This window comes from Ranitomeya variabilis, chromosome 2 (assembly GCF_051348905.1).
Source record: "Ranitomeya variabilis isolate aRanVar5 chromosome 2, aRanVar5.hap1, whole genome shotgun sequence".
In the NCBI taxonomy this organism is placed as follows: Eukaryota; Metazoa; Chordata; class Amphibia; order Anura; family Dendrobatidae; genus Ranitomeya; species Ranitomeya variabilis.
Genome location: NC_135233.1, coordinates 53,955,330 through 53,974,130, shown reverse-complemented (window position 1 = coordinate 53,974,130; position 18,801 = coordinate 53,955,330). Strand labels below are relative to the sequence as shown.

The 18,801-nt window shown below is 43.4% G+C and overlaps 1 protein-coding gene across 3 annotated transcripts in view; it reads right to left on the bottom strand.

The window, feature by feature from the left end:
* Positions 1–18,801, bottom strand: part of TTC7A (tetratricopeptide repeat domain 7A) — a 390,080-nt gene that overhangs the window by 135,657 nt on the left and 235,622 nt on the right. For all 3 annotated transcript variants that reach the window (XM_077282426.1, XM_077282427.1, XM_077282428.1), the window contains one exon: positions 12,084–12,244. In XM_077282426.1, the coding sequence (XP_077138541.1) occupies positions 12,084–12,244 (161 nt within the window). The remainder of the gene's footprint in view (positions 1–12,083; positions 12,245–18,801) is intronic.

The window sequence follows — 18,801 nt, the reverse complement described above, 5'->3', positions numbered from 1 at the left end:
CTGGCTGTTTTGACCTGCTGCCCCTCTGGCTGTAATGACCTGCTGTCCCTCTGGCTGTAATGACCTGCTGCCCCTCTGGCTGCTATGACCTGCTGCCCCTCTGGCTGTTATGACCTGCTGCCCCTCTGGCTGTTATGACCTGCTGCCCCTCTGGCTGTTATGACCTGCTGCCCCTCTGGTTGTTATGACCCTCTGCCCCTCTGGCTGTTATGACCCTCTGCCCCTCTGGCTGTTATGACCCTCTGCCCCTCTGGCTGTTATGACCCTCTGCCCCTCTGGCTGTTATGCCCTGCTGCCTCTCCGGCTGTTATGACCTGCTGCCCCTCTGGCTGTTATGCCCTGCTGCCCCTCTGGCTGTTATCACCTGCTATAAATGTGATATATAGCAAGGCACCAGCTTCTTGCAGTGTTACTGAGGAATCTTGGCCCATTCCTCATGGGCAATGGCTTCCAAGTCTCTTATACTTATATTCTTGGGTTTAATGCCGCCATCGGCAACTTCCTCTCCAACCAAATATTTTCTATGGGGTTCAAGTAATGCGAATGTGACAGGAAACGGCAAATTTTCCAGGACTTCCTTGACAGAAAGGTTGTAAATTTTTCTAGTAAATGTAATTTTGCAAAGGGGGGGTGTAATAATTTTATAGTTTTGATTGCCTGCGTACCAAGCCAAGGTAATTTTCCATTGCACTGCACAGAACGGGGCAAAGGCCCATAAAACAATGCCCACCAATTGTTTTAGAAGTCCTACCAAGCCCTAGAATTATCAATGTCTGTCTTGTCTGCATTTATTCTAGTGATGGATGAAGAAAAAGAGGACCAGAACTAAAAAGTGGCACATGTTGTGTCTACGTCATTGTGTATGCAACAGGACGGACTACTTGTTTGGGCAATGAGACCATTAGGCTGAAATCCATATTTACCGGATCTGTTGGTACCGGCTCATCACCAAGGCAAAATAACGAGGATAATACATCTATTACTACAAATATTGTAATAGTTATATCTACAGTTCTATGGAAAACCACAGAAAATCAGCTGTTTAAAGGGGCATTCCACTCTGTCCTGATCACGTGATATACACACGCCGGGGAATGGCTTGTCACTGCTGTCTGGTACAAGAAGCTAGAAAAAAAATCCACTGCACACTCGATTAGTGACGCATAAATAGAGAAGCTTTTTTGATAAGGTACAGTACGTGCATTCATATGGAAAAGATTGTTCCTTGATTGCTTACTTACAGTGAAGGTTTTATCACCTGGTGATTATCATTGCCCTGACTACAGCAGCGCACGCATGCTAGTCAGACTCCACCCACTACTGTGATAAGCAGCTCACGGTCTATAGACAGTGCCTGGGGTGGGCGGGGTTAGATGTGGGGTGGGCGGGGTTAGCTTTCTCAGCTCTGCTACATGCTAAATCTAAAAACTCTCATTGTGTCAGAACTGCGGCACCCAGTATTCTAAGTGATACATCGTTGGATTCAGGCTTTGATGACGTAGCAAACACCTGGTGACAGATTCCTTATTGCAGTTAATTGTTGGAACCAGAATACCAAGAGTGAGCTGAAGCCTTAATTTTGGAGCAAATCTGGTAATAAATTTGGTACATTTGAGACCATCTGAAGGTCAAAAAATGACATTTACGTCTCCATATAGCAGAGGTCTACCTACGTCTGTCTATAGATTTGCAGCAAAATTTACGCCACTTTCCGTCTTTCAGTCCAAAACTTTACTTGAAGACCACAAACACACTTTTCCCCACATTTTTTCAAACTTAGCAGTGCTGGGGAACAGCACAAACTTTTGTGCAAATATAGATTGCGCCATGATTCCTTTAACAGCATTTTTCATGCTAAAAACTAGCATTATTAATTAATAAATTCCTTTTTTTAATTATTTGTCATTAATAAATGTGCTCCATTGATCACATATAGAGGGTATGTGGGAATGAGGAAAATTAGGGTAAATCTAAAAATCTCGATTTTTGCCACAATTTGTTCATGAAAAAGACTGCTGTGCATTGCTGGAGAATTTATAATAGTTGATTATCTCTCTTTAGATCACATGCTGGGGAGAATCTTTAGCTAAAAATTTGCATTTCTTTGTGGAAAAAAAAAATGTAGCACAAGGCAGAGCTGCAGCCAGGACCTACAGTATATAATATATCCCTGCATCAAGGACTTGTAAGTTGCAAAAAAATTGAAATCCAAAAACAGCAACAGTGCCATCAGATGGTTAAAAGGAGTAACTACACTTTATACAATGACAACTGTTTATGCATAACTTCAGAGAGTTTCAGCTCCTCAGAGTGAGAAGAAATTTCTGCAATTAGTCAGTAATTTAGCAATTTGGTGCATGATGATGTACAATCCATTGGGTGCAAATTTTCTTTCTTTAACATTCCGTCTGGGTAGATTGATCTTTTTCTGCCACCATATCCCTGGGCTACAGCTTGGCAAAAATGTAGAGGTTTTTTTTTTTTTTAGATTAAACGAATGTCGAAAACGCAATGCTAAACTGTTGTCAGGTGATCTCCTGGCAGCTGCCACTAGCAGGAGCGGCTGTCATTGCATTTTTCCTATTTACTTGCTGTAAAATGATATCTGTGGCCAGTCAGCTTCCCCATATGGTGTCTGCAAGAATTGTAGCATTTAAAGGGATTGACTCTTGAATAAAACCGCTACTTTTATACTGCATATATTAAGGCATTTGGACACCATAGTGTGTTGCTTATGCCGCTCCTCTTACCGCCTCTCTTCTATGAGCTATAACATCCTTGCATCTTATACATTTATATAGCGCTAACATGCTTCTGCATCTTACGCACAAGGCACAAAGACTGTCTCCCTGCATAGAGATGAATAGGAGCACAGCAGGTAATTCAAACATGCCCAATCATCTCTATGGAGAGTGATGTTATACACTCATTGCACTCTTTATAGACCACCATTCTCTGCCAAGCAGACCCCAAGAAGACATCCTCAATTTATGATCTATGCACGTATCGCAAAGTGCGGATTGACTGTAGATATCTTGATTCGAACTAACAGCCTCATATATGTTTTTGAAAGCTGTACAAGCTGATCTTACATGTCCCCAGGGGGGTGCGGAACGTCACATTGGTGCAAGTGAGGAGAGCATACCACGTGATCCCTCGGACGTAATAGTGATGTCAGGAGGGGTGGCGAGGTGCGGGTTGATCACACAGTGCTATATAATATGAAGACTGCAATATACACTGCTCAAAAAAATAAAGGGAACACTTAAACAACAGAATATAACTCCAAGTAAATCAAACTTCTGCGAAATCAAACTGTCCACTTAGGAAGCAACACTGATTGACAATCAATTTCACATGCTGTTGTGCAAATGGAATAGACAACAGATGGAAATTATTGGCAATTATCAAGACACCCTCAATAAAGGAGTGGTTCTGCAGGTGGGGAGTAGGGTTGAGCGAAACGGGTCGTTCATTTTCATAAGTCGCCGACTTTTGGCAAAGTCGGCGTCTCATGAAACCCGACCCGATCCCTGTGTGGGGTCGGCCATGCGGTACGCGATCTTGGCGCCAAAGTCGCGTTTCGTATGACGCGATTAGCGCCATTTTTTCAGCCAATGAATGAGCGTGGGCAGAGTGATGACATAGGTGTTAGGGGAGTGAACGCCTATCGTCATGTTATCGCTTGTGCGCAGTAGCGATTTGGAATGTGCAAATCGAAATTTTCTGTTCTGGGACAGAGAGAGAGAGAGAGAGAGAGAGGGAGGGAGGGAGGGAGAGAGAGAGAGAGAAAGAGAGAGAGAGATTTAAAAAAAGAAAATTATCTTCACTGGGTTTCGTGTTTCGGCCGAAACCCGACTTTTCACTGTGGTCGGCCGTTTTCACTCGACTCGACTTTTAAGACAGTCGGGTTTCACAAAACCCGACTCGACCCTAAAAAACTGAAGGTCGCTCAACCCTAGTGGGGAGCACAGACCACATCTCAGTACCAATGCTTTCTGGCTGATGTTTTGGTCACTTTTGAATGTTGGTTGTGCTTTCACACTTGTGGTAGCATGAGACGGACTCTACAACCCACACAAGTGGCTCAGGTAGTGCTGCTCATCCAGGATGGCACATCAATGCGAGCTGTGGCAAGAAGGTTTGCTGTGTCTGTCAGCGTAGTGTCCAGAGGCTGGAGGCGCTACCAGGAGACAGGCCAGTACACCAGGAGATGTGGAGGGGGCCGTAGGAGGGCAACAACCCAGCAGCAGGACTGCTACCTCAGCCTTTGTGCAAGGAGGAACAGGAGGAGCATTGCCAGAGCCCTGCAAAATTACCTCCAGCAGGCCACAAATATGCATGTGTCTGGACAACGGGTTAGAAACCGATTCCATGAGGATGGTCTGAGGGCCCGACGTCCACAGATGGGGGTTGTGCTCACAGCCCAACACCGTGCAGGACACTTTGCATTTGCCACAGAACACCAGGATTGGCAAATTCGCCACTGGCGCCCTGTGCTCTTCACAGATGAAAGCAGGTTCACACTGAACACATGTAACAGACGTGACACAGTATGGAGACGCCGTGGAGAGCGATCTGCAGCCTGCAACATCCTTCAGCATGACCGGTTTGGCAGTGGGTCAGTAATGGTGTGGGGTGGCATTTCTTTGGAGGGCCGCATAGCCCTCTATGTGCTCGCCAGAGGTAGCCTGACTGCCATTAGGTACCGAGATGAGATCCTCAGACCCCTTGTGAGACCATATGCTGGTGCGGTTGGCCCTGGGTTCCTCCTAATGCAGGACAATGCCAGACCTCATGTAGCTGGAGTGTGCCAGCAGTTCCTGCAAGATGAAGGCATTAACGCTATGGACTGGCCCGCCCGTGTCTCGCACCATCCACCAACTTCACGTTGCACCACAGACTGTCCAGGAGTTGGCGGATGCTTTAGTCCAGGTCTGGAAGAAGATCCCTCAGGAGACCATCCGCCGTCTCATCAGGAGCATGCCCAGGCGTTGTAGGGAGGTCATATAGGCACGTGGAGGCCACACACACTACTGAGCATCATTTCCTTGTCTTGAGGCATTTCCACTAAAGTTGGATCAGCCTGTAATTTGATTTTCCACTTTTATTTTGAGCATCATTCCAACTCTAGACCTCCATGGGATATTAGTTGTGATTTACATTGATCATTTTTAGGTTTTACTGTTCTCAACGCATTCCACTATGTAATGAATAAAGATTTACAACTGGAATATTTCATTCAGTGATATCTAGGATGTGGGATTTTAGTGTTCCTTTTATTTTTTTGAGCAGTGTATTAAGAGGACAAAAACTTTGATGGGAGGAGGAGTGCTTCTTTAAAGCAGAAGGTTCTGTCACAGATGCACTGAACTGCTTGGCCATACCAAGGGTGTACTCAACGACTGTGCTTGGTTTGAACAGTCATCTTGTGCTGACAGATTCCCTTTAGGTATTTAGGGATATAAGGCTGCAGGAATTAAGACTCGGCTACGTTTTGTGGAGAAGGTTGTTATGGGGGGACCCTGTAGGAGTAATACAACAAATACAATTTTGAATGCTTTTCTTCAATGCATGTGTATTGAATCCATAATAAAAACCTCTATGTGAAACTGGAGGCACACAGTCAGGTCCAATGCCCTAGTATGGAGCTCTCATATAGCCATTTACGTGACGTCTACAAGGGTGTTTGGTTTCTTTTCATCGTCCTTGGCCTGAGTATCTGCTTTGACGAAATGACAAAAAAAGCCACAAAACTGTAAGAGGCAAGGGATGATGCAGGGGACTAACGAAAGCCTTATGTCTCCACTTCATAGTCTTAAAAAACTCCCTTTGCGCTTGTGACGTGGTTCCAAATTGGATGCAATCTTCCCAGGAAACTGTTAATAATTACAGCATGTTCCTGCAGGTGCAGCACCAGACTGCAAACTGGAATTATTAGGCTTCAAAATGTAAGAACAAATTCCGGTGGCAAAATAAAGTGTTATCACTGAGGGAAAACTGGGCCATGCAGCGCCCCGAAACATAAGAGAGGAGAGCCTCCTCTGCGCGCTCCTCGGATCCTTGCAGCTGACTGCAAATTAGCAGTTCTGATTTATTTAATTTTTATGGAGCGAATTCTGTGCTACAACCAAAATTAAAACCAGGAGAATGTGAATGTAATCGGAGCTCCAGCTGCATTGTTTAAGGAAAAACATCTGTTTGGGAATAATACATTTCTCCGGGCTGGAATAGGTAACGTAATGAGGACGAGATTCATGCACTAGATATTGTTAAAGAGGGAAAGCATATTTGTTTCCATATTAAAAAGCTGCCAGAACGGGCTGCTATGGAAACGCTGCGATATATACACTACACGGGGACCCGGAGCTTTTATTAGCAGGGGTGACACCTAATAAATCAGAAATCTATTTATATTGGGATTCTTTTTTTTTTTTACTGAACTGGTAGTGGTAATGCATCCAGACATCGGGCTCCGTAAAGGCCCCGAAAGACAACGTCATAATGTTCTGTGCAGTAATACACTGACATTCACATGTCATAGAGACAGGGTATGACTGGATTCATCCCATCAAATAAAGAGAAATGTATCAATGTGGCCACAAACATGCAGATTCTGCCGCAGAAATGTTGCACAGGGTGAAATCAGCTGTGAAAGTTTGCAGCGGAAATTTACAGACTGCGCGAAAACTATCATTGCTAGTCTAACGCAGATGTATGAGGGGCAGTAATCTATATAAGAAAGACAACTACTTCCTCCGGGAATCAAAATGCGCTTAGTTATCCACTTTACGTAGAGTCCTAACAAACTGACCATACTTTATAACAAAGAAACAATGTGATGAGTTGGACATTTGATTTGGCACAGATGATGGTAAATGACTAACTGAGATATCGGCAGGTACAATGTGTTTCAAGTAAAAAAAATACTTGTCACTTGAGAAAGAGGGCCAGGAGCCTCGAAAGGCGTTGTACCTGCTGATATTTCGATAGTGAAGTTTGACAGCCGTTTTGAGCACTCTTGCTCCTCTCCTGACCTCCGGATCGATGATGTCAGGGGAAAAGGATCCAGCATGTCCAATTTGGGACTACGGATCCTTTTGTTTTCCACAAGATAAGCCGCCACCAGAGGAATCTTGTAGAGAATACGGAAATCCAGCATTTCGAATTTTGGAATACGGATCCTTTTGTTTTCCTCAAGATAAGCCGCCACCAGAGGAATCTTGTAGAGAATACGGCGATCCAGCATTTCCAATTTTGGACTACGGATCCTTTTGTTTTCCTCAAGATAAGCTGCCACCAGAGGAATCTTGTAGAGAATACGGGGATCCAGCATTTCTAATTTTGGACTACGGATCCTTTTGTTTTCCACAAGATAAGCTGCCACCAGAGGAATCTTGTAGAGAATACGGGGATCCAGCATGTTCAATTTTGGAATACGGATCCTTTTGTTTTCCGCAAGATAAGCCGCCACCAGAGGAATCTTGTAGAGAATACGGGGATCCAGCATTTCCAATTTTGGAATACAGATCCTTTTGTTTTCTACAAGATAAGCCGCCACCAGAGGGATCTTGTAGAGAATACGGGGATCCAACATTTCCAATTTTGGAATACGGATCCTTTTGTTTTCCGCAAGATAAGCCGCCACCAGAGGAATCTTGTAGAGAATACGGGGATCCAGCATTTCTAATTTTGGAATACGGATCCTTTTGTTTTCCACAAGATAAGCCACCACCAGAGGAATCTTGTAAAGAATACGGGTAACTCGGCAAAGCGAACATTCCTGTACATGGAGGAGTCGGGAGAGAGATAGCTGCCGCTCGGAAGATCAGCTGAACCATCTTATTGTGTATGTAGCTCCTTAGAATCCAGTGTTTTGCAGTTCACTCCCCTGGGCGTGGAAACAGCTATGGGAGGCAGAGGCTCAGGAAGTTCGCTGTCACTCCCAGAGCACTTAACGGCTCATTGGCGTGTGACATAAAATGTTGATTTCACCAAGTGCGCAAGGCAAAAGTGGGGGTCAGCCACAAACCAATATCAAATAAAAAAGCCAAGTAGCCAGCGCTGTCTATGGTTAGCACGTGGCTGACCACCACGATTGCCATGCGCGCTTGGTTATGCACGCCATTTTATCTGTCTTTATCGTGATTGATCTAGGCTGTTGTTCACACTTGCAGCAGCCCTCCCCTCCCCCATAGGCTCTGTTTGATTATGCATCTGTGTCTGGGCCTGTCTCACCCTTCATCCACGGTTGCTGGTTTGGCAGTGTGGAGGTCAGATCTGAAATGTCCGGATGTCTTGTCCAGACCTGGTCGGCCATTATCTGCGCTTGCCCTTTTGGCGCCGTGGGAGTGTTTCAGAAATGCTTCAGGTACGTTTGCATATAATATAGTCTTGCTTTTTATATGCAAATACATTTAGGAGGACATTATCGCACAGCGTAAATACAAAACGTAGAGTAGGACTGCCCCTATCTGAGAATGCCGTGATGTGGCGGGGTAGCACAAAAACTGATCAATTGTTTGCTAAATGTCTCAGTTTAAAGTACAGTTAGAAATCAATATGTGCATATGCATTTTATGTATTGCATGCTAAACCAGAGCCAGCGCTGCCTTATCGGCTTTTTTTTTTTTAATATTAGAAAATACCTCCAATTAGAAATGTAGTATAGTTCTTCTGATTTTCTATGTTGCTTACCCCATGTCCACTGCATTGCAGTAGATTAGTTATCCATGGTTACGACCACTCATATAGTGACAGCTGTTTGTGGTCGTAACCATGGATACCTAAGCTGCTGTAGCGCCCTGCACATGGGGAAAGTGACATAGCGAATGAGAAGAACTATGCTACATTTTTAATTGGAGGTTTTGGTAATATTATTATTGCACCTACTACATACTGTGATACGATCTTGGAGATGGGAATACCTTGTACATGGGCAGATGATCATCCAAATGAAGTTTCATTGTTCTCTATCATTGCCTTTGTAAACATGCAGATCGCGTGGGCCTAAAGATCATCGTTGTTGTCTGCGCAGCCCTTAGGCCTCATTCACACTTCCATAATGCAGGTCCAGTTTGCATTCGTTTTACGCCTGCAGGTCCTGGCTTGATGACAGCTTTTATGACCTGAACGATCAGGATTATAGGGATGAATGATGCAGTTAGGTCCGGTAGGTAGACTCACAATCAGTCCGGTACTTGGGTGATAATCTGCGCCTGCGTCATGCCAGTCTGAATGAGGCCTAGGCATCATTGTCAATTCTTTTATATAAAGATTAAACAACGACTGTATTAGAAATCCGACATTTCTTACATTAGACACGTTTCTGCTTTTCGGTAAACTCCGGCAGCGGAGTAGCTTAAAAAATTAACTGAATCCCAAATCGTATTCTGCCTCGGGGAATGAAAACCAGTGCACTCTGTATTACTAGTGACATTTTGTCACATCAAACTATAAGTATTTTTCCTTAAATGTGTGATCTTAGGTCGCCTTGCTTTATGGCAGTTAATGTCAGAGCGTCCGTGGAGAATTTAAGAGATTTTAATGATCGGTATAAAAACAGAATTTTACTCAGCGGCTAGCCATAAGGTTTTCTTATCTCTCGCCTAATTAGCAGCAAGAACTGGGGAAAATCTGCCTGGGCGAGACAATGCTCTCTCCTCCACCCCTGCTTCTCACCAAAGTAACGTGCTAAAACCAAAAAAGCTCAACTATACCTAATGAGAAAGCAAATCCTAAGTGTTCTCACTGGGAATAATGGCAAGAAGAAAAAAGGTGTAAGGTCCTATGCACATGGCTGTGATACAGGTCCAGACGGGACTTTTATGGAACACATACCTACCAAAATTTGCAACCCCGTTTAGAAGACTCGTTTAACCCCTGCTTCAATCAGTCCTGCAAAGTCTAACAAAACATCCTGAGAAAACTAACTTTATGCCATTATTAGGTGTGTCTGCTTTGCTATCAGTTTCACCAGAAAATCCCGCAATAAAATAGGAGGTTAAAGGGGTTGTCCAGGCTTGGGGATTTCAGAATTCTCCGATGCTGGGAGAGGGCGGGAACGTGACCGTGAGAATAAGATTTGCATACATGAGGTCACATGCCGACTAGACGTGCACAGCCTCGCTCAATGCAAGTGAATTGACAGAAGCCGGAAAGGTCTAGTTGGAATGTGGCCGGAAGTATGCAAATCACATTCTTGTGGTCATATGACCCGGCACCGGATAATCCTGACAGCCCGTACAGTGCGCACTGTGAGGATTCAATATCACGCAAAAAAAAAAAATGTACATGCCTCCAAAGCTGGCTCTCTTAACGCCACCCACGGGAGGTAACTACCTTATAAGTTAAAGGGAACCTGTCACCCCCAAAATCATAGATGAGCTAAGCCCACCGGCATCAGGGGCTTATCTACAGCATTCTGGAATGCTGTACATAAGCCCCCGATGTATCCTGAAAGATGAGAAAAAGAGGTTAGATTATACTCACCCAGGGGCGGTCCTGCTGCGGTCTGGTCCGATGGGCGTCGCAGTCCGGTCCGGGGCCTCCCATCTTCTTACGATGATGTCCTCTTCTTGCCTTCACACTGCAGCTCCAGCGCAGGCGTACTTTGTCTGTCCTGTTGAGGGCAGAGCAAAGTACTGCAGTGCACAGGCACCAGGAAAGGTCAGAGAGGCCCAGCACCTGCACACTGCAGTACTTTGCTCTGCTCTCAACAGGGGAGATAAGTACGCCTATGCCGGAGCCGCAGCGTGAAGACAAGAAGAGAACGTCATCGTAAGAACATGGGAGGCCCCGGACCGCGACGCCCATCGTACCGGGACCGCCCCTGGGTGAGTATAATCTAACCTCTTTTTCTCATCTTTCAGGATACATCGGGGGCTTATCTACAGCATTACAGAATGCTGTAGATAAGCCCCTGATGCCGGGGGGCTTAGCTCATCTACGATTTTGGGGGTGAAAGGTTCCCTTTAATGTCCAACATGAGCAAAAGGAAAAGGCAATCATCTGTAGTCAGCTGTTTCTTGCTCTTCGTCAGTGCAGACTAGGAGCTGCTTGGCTGTAAGAGGTCGGTGATGGACGTTTAGGGTCCACAGCCTGATAATGGTCTCCAGGCTGGCTTTCCAGTTCTATCTATTGGAGGTAACTACTCTATAAGTCATTACCTGATCTTCCCACATGACTTGGGATGTTTAGCCAAACTACTGTTTTCTCCAGAAGAAAAAAGATGCTCATTCACAGACAGCTGTTTCAGGGTTCTTGTCGCTCGTCAACAAGGCTACTAGGTGGCTAGTACTGTGCTTTACTCTGAAAAGGGGCAAGAACCTGATACAGCTGTCTGCAAAGGGTTGTATATTTTTTGGAAAAGAAAGGTCTTGGGACTAACCTCGTTAAGGTTACACATTGTCTTATAGGGTAGCTACCTCCAATAGGCGGCACAAGACATCCCTCTGACTTTGCCTTGGAGAATAGACAATTTGCATACCTATAATCCCAGGGAGCACTGCCTGCCCTATAAAGCTACAGAAAGAGCAAGAGCTTTCGGATCCTTGTTCGGCGGGCAGCCATCTTCCCCGACTCCTCCATACACAGGAGCGATTGGTCTGCTCAGAAAAGATTGAATGCTGTCATAAATTCAAAGGGGACTTCAGCAAAGTAATAGTATAAGGGTGTGCATATTTATGCAGCCACATTTAGTTCTTTGTTTTTCTTTTACCATCTGAAATGATTTCAGTTTATTTTTCAAATGGAATCGCATATATTCTGGCCCTGCCATTTCTAGGGCCCAAAAGCAGCCGGGAACATACCCTAAAATATACAGGTGAGTTTGCTTTCCGCTAGGCCTTCTGCGCCAAAAAAGCTGCAGCGCTGGTGAATTTACCGGACATGTGCATAAAACTTCTTAAAATCTCTTACAACGCGCGGATATTTTAACAATGTGAACAGATAGACAATCCGCTATGTACGTGCGCCCTGCGTGCACATGCCCCAAAAGTAAACCCTTCACAAGATTGGACGCTACGTACAATATTTTTCATTAATAAGTTTAACATCTTAAACAGCTGAAGAAGTGGGTGTACCTGAAGTTTTCGGGATACTCGGTCAGGGCCATGTTGATGACATCAGTGGCGTGTTTGTACTGTTTTTGCGCTGATAATAGTAGCGCCAGTAGATGCAGACAGTACAGATCATCCCGCCTTTGTTTCAGCGCCCCCTGGAGGTGTTCTATCGCATCTGATATCTAATAATCAAAAAAGAATTGTTAGGATCGGTCACTTCTGACATGTCTGTTTAATTAAATGCTTGCGATATCCATAAAATAATATATCTGAGGCATCTCTCTTTTTGTTTAGAACTCTGCGTTATGTCATTCCTCTCTTATTCCTCCTGGAAATAAACGGGACATCTGAGAGTTACCGCTACCCTTGTCAATAAGTAGTAAAAACCCTGTCCAAAATAATACTGATAGTCTGACACTATGTCACTATTATCAAGAGAAATGGTAATGTCCACTTGTCAATTATTTCCAGGCAGATAGAGGGACAGAACAATACAAATTAAAAAAAAAAAAAGATGTATTAGAATTTATATTTTTTTCCTGAATACACATGTACAGAAAACAATACAGGGTGAAGTAGGAGAATTGGAACGGGTGGTGGACATACCAGGCCGGACCTGTATGCAGAATTGACGACACATACTTCTTAGGATTTTAGGGTTTTGCTTGCTTGATTCATTGACTGGCATGGTTGTCACCATTTTATGGCACAAATCAATAAATCATGATATAGAACATTTAACTAGAGAAACTGAGTCATGGTAGATTTTCCAGTCTAAAGCCCCCAATAGCGTAATGTCTGCTGACGTGTTCATCTGACCATCTAATGTGTATAGGAGCCACAGACAACTGATTGTGGAGGAGATCAGAATCCGGCATGTTTGATCCTTCCTTTCTCCCTGAGATAATATGACGCTGAGTTACTTCTCGTGAACAAGCCATCATCTGGGAAAATCATAGCGTCCGAGGTAAACAGCCAGAAGGGTACATCATAAACAGAGGGAAGAGACAAAGGCGTAGTCAGGTAACAGTCCAAGGTCAAAAGACCAGAAGGATAGCGGATCTGAGCAAAGGGGTAAAACAAACAGATGGTCAAAAGTCCAAGGTCAGGCAGGGATAGACCAACAATCAAAGCACTAGGCACAGACGAGACACACAACACTTGGCTGAAGCTACGGCTGACAGCCCAGTTAAGCAGTTGAGTAACCAAGGGAACATCTGAAGGAAGCTCTGAACCTCCCAGTGTCAGAATGGATGGCTGAGCTGTCAATCACTGCATCCCAAGACACACTGAGGGGTGGAATCTTCAGAGAGGAAGAAGACAGGAACTATAGCACCACCTATTGGAAGTTGCAATCCTAAAAGTCAATATCGACCCTTTAACGAGCCTTGCTGAATGATTGGCCATACCCTGGTTCATCCATCTAGTGGGCATGGACAGTTTTAGCCTCAGTTCACAGCTGTGATCGGCCCTTCTAGATAAGGCTAACATTTTTCTTTCCTTTAAATGGAACCTGTCACGTTTAATAAGCAGTTTGATTTTCAGACAACATATAGCCTACAGGAATAAAGCAGGAGGACCTGAGCAAAATGATATATAGCTTTCTGGAAAAAAAGACTTGTCATTTATTAATATAAATCCCTGTTTGTTCCTTCTATGCTTAGGAGTCCAGTGGGCTGTCCTTATAGTGGCTCCACCTACCTTTGTATGTACATTCATACCTGATAGGCTGTCAGTATCCAAGTACAGTAGTAATGCATACTGGACTTCTAAGCATTGAATGAGCAGAGATTTAAGTCAATGGTAAGGATTACTCAATCTCTTCTCACAAAATGATACCTCAACCTGCACAGCTCCTCCTGTTCTGGAACATAACGCCCCTACACTGATCAGCATGTTCAATGTGACAGGTGCTCACACTTATGCTATGCGCCCCGAAAAAGAATTCCTACAAAGTTTCAGTAACTTTTGATGGCTCAGCATGCCGATTTATTGTTGTGGTCAACGTGAAGGAAATCTTGATGAACTCAATGGTTTTCACTACAATCCAATGGTTAAGAAAATGGGTTATATGAACACATTAAGTATTTTCTGCAGACACATGTGCATAAAAAATGAGTCCCTTGTTGGGAAAAACACTGCATACAGTGGGTATGGAAAGTATTCAGACCCCTTTAAATTTTCCACTCTTTGTTTCACTGCAGCAATTGGGTAAATTCAAAAAAGATCATTTTCTTCTCATTAATGTTCACTCTGCACCCCATCTTGACGGAAAAAAAACCCAAAAATGTAGAAATGTTTACAAATTTATTAAAAAAGAAAAACTGAAATATCACATGGTCATAAGCATTCAGACCCTTTGGTCAGTATTGAGTAGAAGCACCTTTTGAACACGTACAGCCATGAGTCTTCTTGGGAATGATGCAACAAGTTTTTCACACCTGGATTTGGGGATCCTCTGCCATTCTTCCTTGCAGATCCTCTCCAGTTCCGTCAGGTTGGATGGTGAATGTTGGTGGACAGCCATTTTCAGGTCTCTCCAGAGATGCTCAATTGGGTTTAGGTCAGGGCTCTGGCTGGGCCAGTCAAGAGTGGTCTCAGAGTTGTTCTGAAGCCACTCCTTTGTTATTTTAGCTGTGTGCTTAGGGTCATTGCCTTGCTGGAAGGTGAACCTTTGGCCAAGTCTGAGGTCCAGAGCACTCTGGAAGAGGTTTTCATCCAGGATATCTCTGTATTTGGCCACATTCATGTTTCCTTCAATGGCAACCAGTAGTCTTGTCCCTGCAGCTGAAAAACACCCTCATAGCATGATGCTGCCACCACCACGTTTCACTGTTGGGATTGTATTGGTCAGGTGATGAGCAGTACCTGGTTGTCTCCACACATACAGCTTAGAATTATCACAAAAAAGGTCTATCTTCGTCTCATCAGACCAGAGAATCTTATTTCTCATTGTCTGGGAGTCCGTCATGTGTTTTTTTTAGCAAACTCTATGCAGGCTTTCATATGTCATGCACTGAGTAGAGGCTTCCATCGGGCCACTCTGTTATAAAGGCCAGACTGCTGGAGGGCTGCCGTGATAGTTGACTTTGTGGAACTCTCTCCCATCTCCCCACTGCATCTCTGGAGCTCAGCCACAGTGATCTTGGGGTTCTTCTTTACCTCTCTCACCCCAAGGCTCTTCTCCCACGATTGCTCAGTTTGGCTGGACGGCCAGGTCTAGGAAGACTTCTGGTGGTCCCAAACTTCTTCCATTTAAGGATTAAGGAGGCCACTGTGCCCTTAGGAACCTTGAGTACTGCAGAAATTCTGTTGTAACCTTTGCCAGATCTGTACCTTTCCACAATTCTGTCTATGAGCTTCTTGGCCAGTTCCTTTGACCTCATGATTCTCATTTGGTCTGACATGTACTGTGAGCTGTGAGGTCTTATATAGACAGGTGTGCGCCTTTCCAAATCAACTCCTATCAGTTTAATTAAACACAGCTGGACTCCAATGAAGGAGTAGAACCATCTCAAGGAGGTTCACAAGGAAATGGACAGCATGTGACTAAAATATGAGTGTCTGAGCAAAGGGTCTGAATACATATGACCATGTGATATTTCAGTTTTTCTTTTTTAATAAATTTGCAAAAATTTCTACATTTCTGTTTTTTTCAGTCAAGATGGGGTGCATAGTGTACATTAACCCCTTTACCCCCAAGGGTGGTTTGCACGTTAATGACCGGGCCAATTTTTACAATTCTGACCACTGTCCCTTTATGAGGTTATAACTCTGGAACGCTTCAACGGATCCCATTGATTTTGACACTGTTTTCTCGTAACATATTGTACTTCATGTTTGTGGTAAAATTTCTTTGATATTACCTGCGTTTATTTGTGAAAAAACGGAAATTTGACAAAAATTTTGAAAATTTCGCAATTTTCCAACTTTGAATTTTTATGCCCTTAAATCACAGAGTTAAGTCACACAAAATACTTAATAAGTAACATTTCCCACATGTCTACTTTACATCAGCACAATTCTGGAACCACATTTTTTTTGTTAGGGAGTTAAGGGTTAAAAGTTGACCAGCAATTTCTCATTTTTACACCACCATTTTTTTTTTTAGGGACCACATCACATTTGAAGTCACTTTGAGGGGTCTATATGATAGAAAATACCCAAGTGTGACAACATTCTAAAAACTGCACCCCTCAAGGTGCTCAAAACCATATTCAAGAAGTTTATTAACTCTTCAGGTGTTTCACAGGAATTTTTGGAATGTTTAAAAAACAAATGAATATTTAACTTTTTTTCACAAAAAATTTACTTTAGCTCCAATTTGTTGTATTTTACCAAGAGTAACAGGAGAAATTGGATCCCAAAAGCTGAGGAACAATTTGTTCTGAGTATGCTGATACCCTACATGTGGGGGTAAGCCACTGTTTGGGCGCATGGCAGAGCTCGGAAGCGAAGGAGCGCCATTTGACTTTTCAATGCAAAATTGACTGGAATTGAGATAGGACGCCATGTCGCGTTTGGAGAGCCCCTGATGTGCCTAAACATTGAAACCTCCCACAAGTGACACCATTTTGGAAAGTAGACCCCCTAAGGAACTTGTCTAGATGTGTGGTGAGCACTTTGACCCACCAAGTGCTTCACAGAAGTTTATAATGTAGAGACGTAAAAAAAAAAATCATATTTTTTCACAAAAATTATATTTTCGCCCCTAATTTTTCATTTTCCCAAGGGTAACAGGAGAAATTGGACCCCAAAAGTTGTTGTGCAATTTGTCCTGAGTACGCGGATACCCCATATGTGGGGGTAAACCACTGTTTGGGTGCATAGCAGAGCTCGGAAGGGAAGGAGCTCTGTTTGACTTTCCAATGCAAAATTGACTGGAATTGAGATGGGATGCCATGTCGCGTTTGGAGAGCCGCTGATGTGCCTAAACATTGAAACCCCCGACAAGTGACATCATTTTGGAAAGTAGACCCCCTAAGGAACTTATCTAGATGTGTGGTGAACACTTTGAACCCCCAAGTGTTTCACTACAGTTTATAACGCAGAGTCGTGAAAATAAAAATTATTTTTTTTTCCACAAAAATTATATTTTAGCCCCCAGTTTTGTATTTTCCCAAGGGTAACAGGAGACACTGGACCCCAAAAGTTATTGTCCAATTTCATGGGTCCTCAGTCAATCAATAATAATAATAAAAAAAATATATATATATAATATATATATATATATATATATATATATATATATATATATATATATATATATATATATATATATATATAAATCCCTTCTTATCTCTATGCATATACATTTTTTCTCTGTGCCCTTTTGCTTTGTGCTTCTTTGCCTCTGTACAGTGCTTTTTTCCTCTGTGCATCCTTTTCTGTTCATATACTTATATATTTCATTTCATGTGTTCATTTATGGCACTTTGTAGCACCATAGTCACGCACATCTTACTGTATTAGTCATATCCAGTGTTTGATACCTGGACCATAACTCCAGTTATCTCTGTCGAGTTAACTCTAGCAAATACGTTGTGTTATGTTTCGGTGTTGTATAGCACCTGATTGATATGCGTCACTTATATAATGTTTGTATTTATTATTTTCGGGTGTTTGTAATGTTTTTTTAACATCTATTGTCTTTGTATATATTTTCTGACAGATTTGGCTTGAAAAAGGCATTTTGTTGCCAAAACGTCGCGGCTGAAGTATATCTGTGCATACCAACGTTTTGCTTATTTCTTTGTATTTGGTGGAGGCTTTGCCTCTTTTTTCATTTTTGAAAACTGAACAATAAATTGTCCTTATTTGAGTGCCGAAGGTTCTTGCTTAAAGTCTACGTGATTTTTTCCTTCAGAGCACCACTTTGCATTGATACAGTGAGCACCCCTTATATACAATATATATCACTGCAGTGACACTAACCCTAACCCTAACGCAGAGCCGTGAAAATAAAAATAAAAAAAATTCCACAAAAATGATTTTTTTAGCCCCCCCAAATTTTTATTTTCCCAAGGGTAACCAGACAAATTGGACCCCAAAAGTTGTTGTCCAATTTGTCCTGAGTACGCTGATACCCCATACAGTATGTGGGGGTAAACCCCTGTTTTAGCGCACGGGAGAGCTCGGAAGGGAAGGAGCACTGTTCTACTTTTTCAACGCAGAATTGGCTGGAATTGAGATTGGACGCCATGTCGCGTTTGGAGAGCCCCTGATGTGCCTAAACAGTGGAAACCCCCCAATTCTAACTGAAACCCTAACCCAAACACACCACTGACCCTAGTCCCAACCCTAACCATAACCCTAACCACACCCCTAACCTGAACATGCCCCTAACCCTAATCCCAACAACATCCCTAACCCCAACACACCCCTAACCCTAATCCCAACCCTAACCACACCCCTAACTCCAACACACCAATAACCCTAACCACACCCCTAACCATGACACACCCCTAACCCTAATCCCAACCCTAATCCCAACGGTAAATGTTATCTAAACCCTAACTTTAGCCCCAATCCTAACTTTAGCCCCAACCCTACCCCTAACTTTAGCCCTAACCCTAACTTTGGCCCCAACCCTAACCCTAACTGTAGCTCCAACCTTAACTGTAGCCCTAACCCTAACTTTAGCCCCAACCCTAACCCTAACTGTAGCCCCAACCCTAACCCTCACTTTAGCCCTAACCCTAACTGTAGCCCCAACCCTAACCCTAACTGTTGCCCCAAC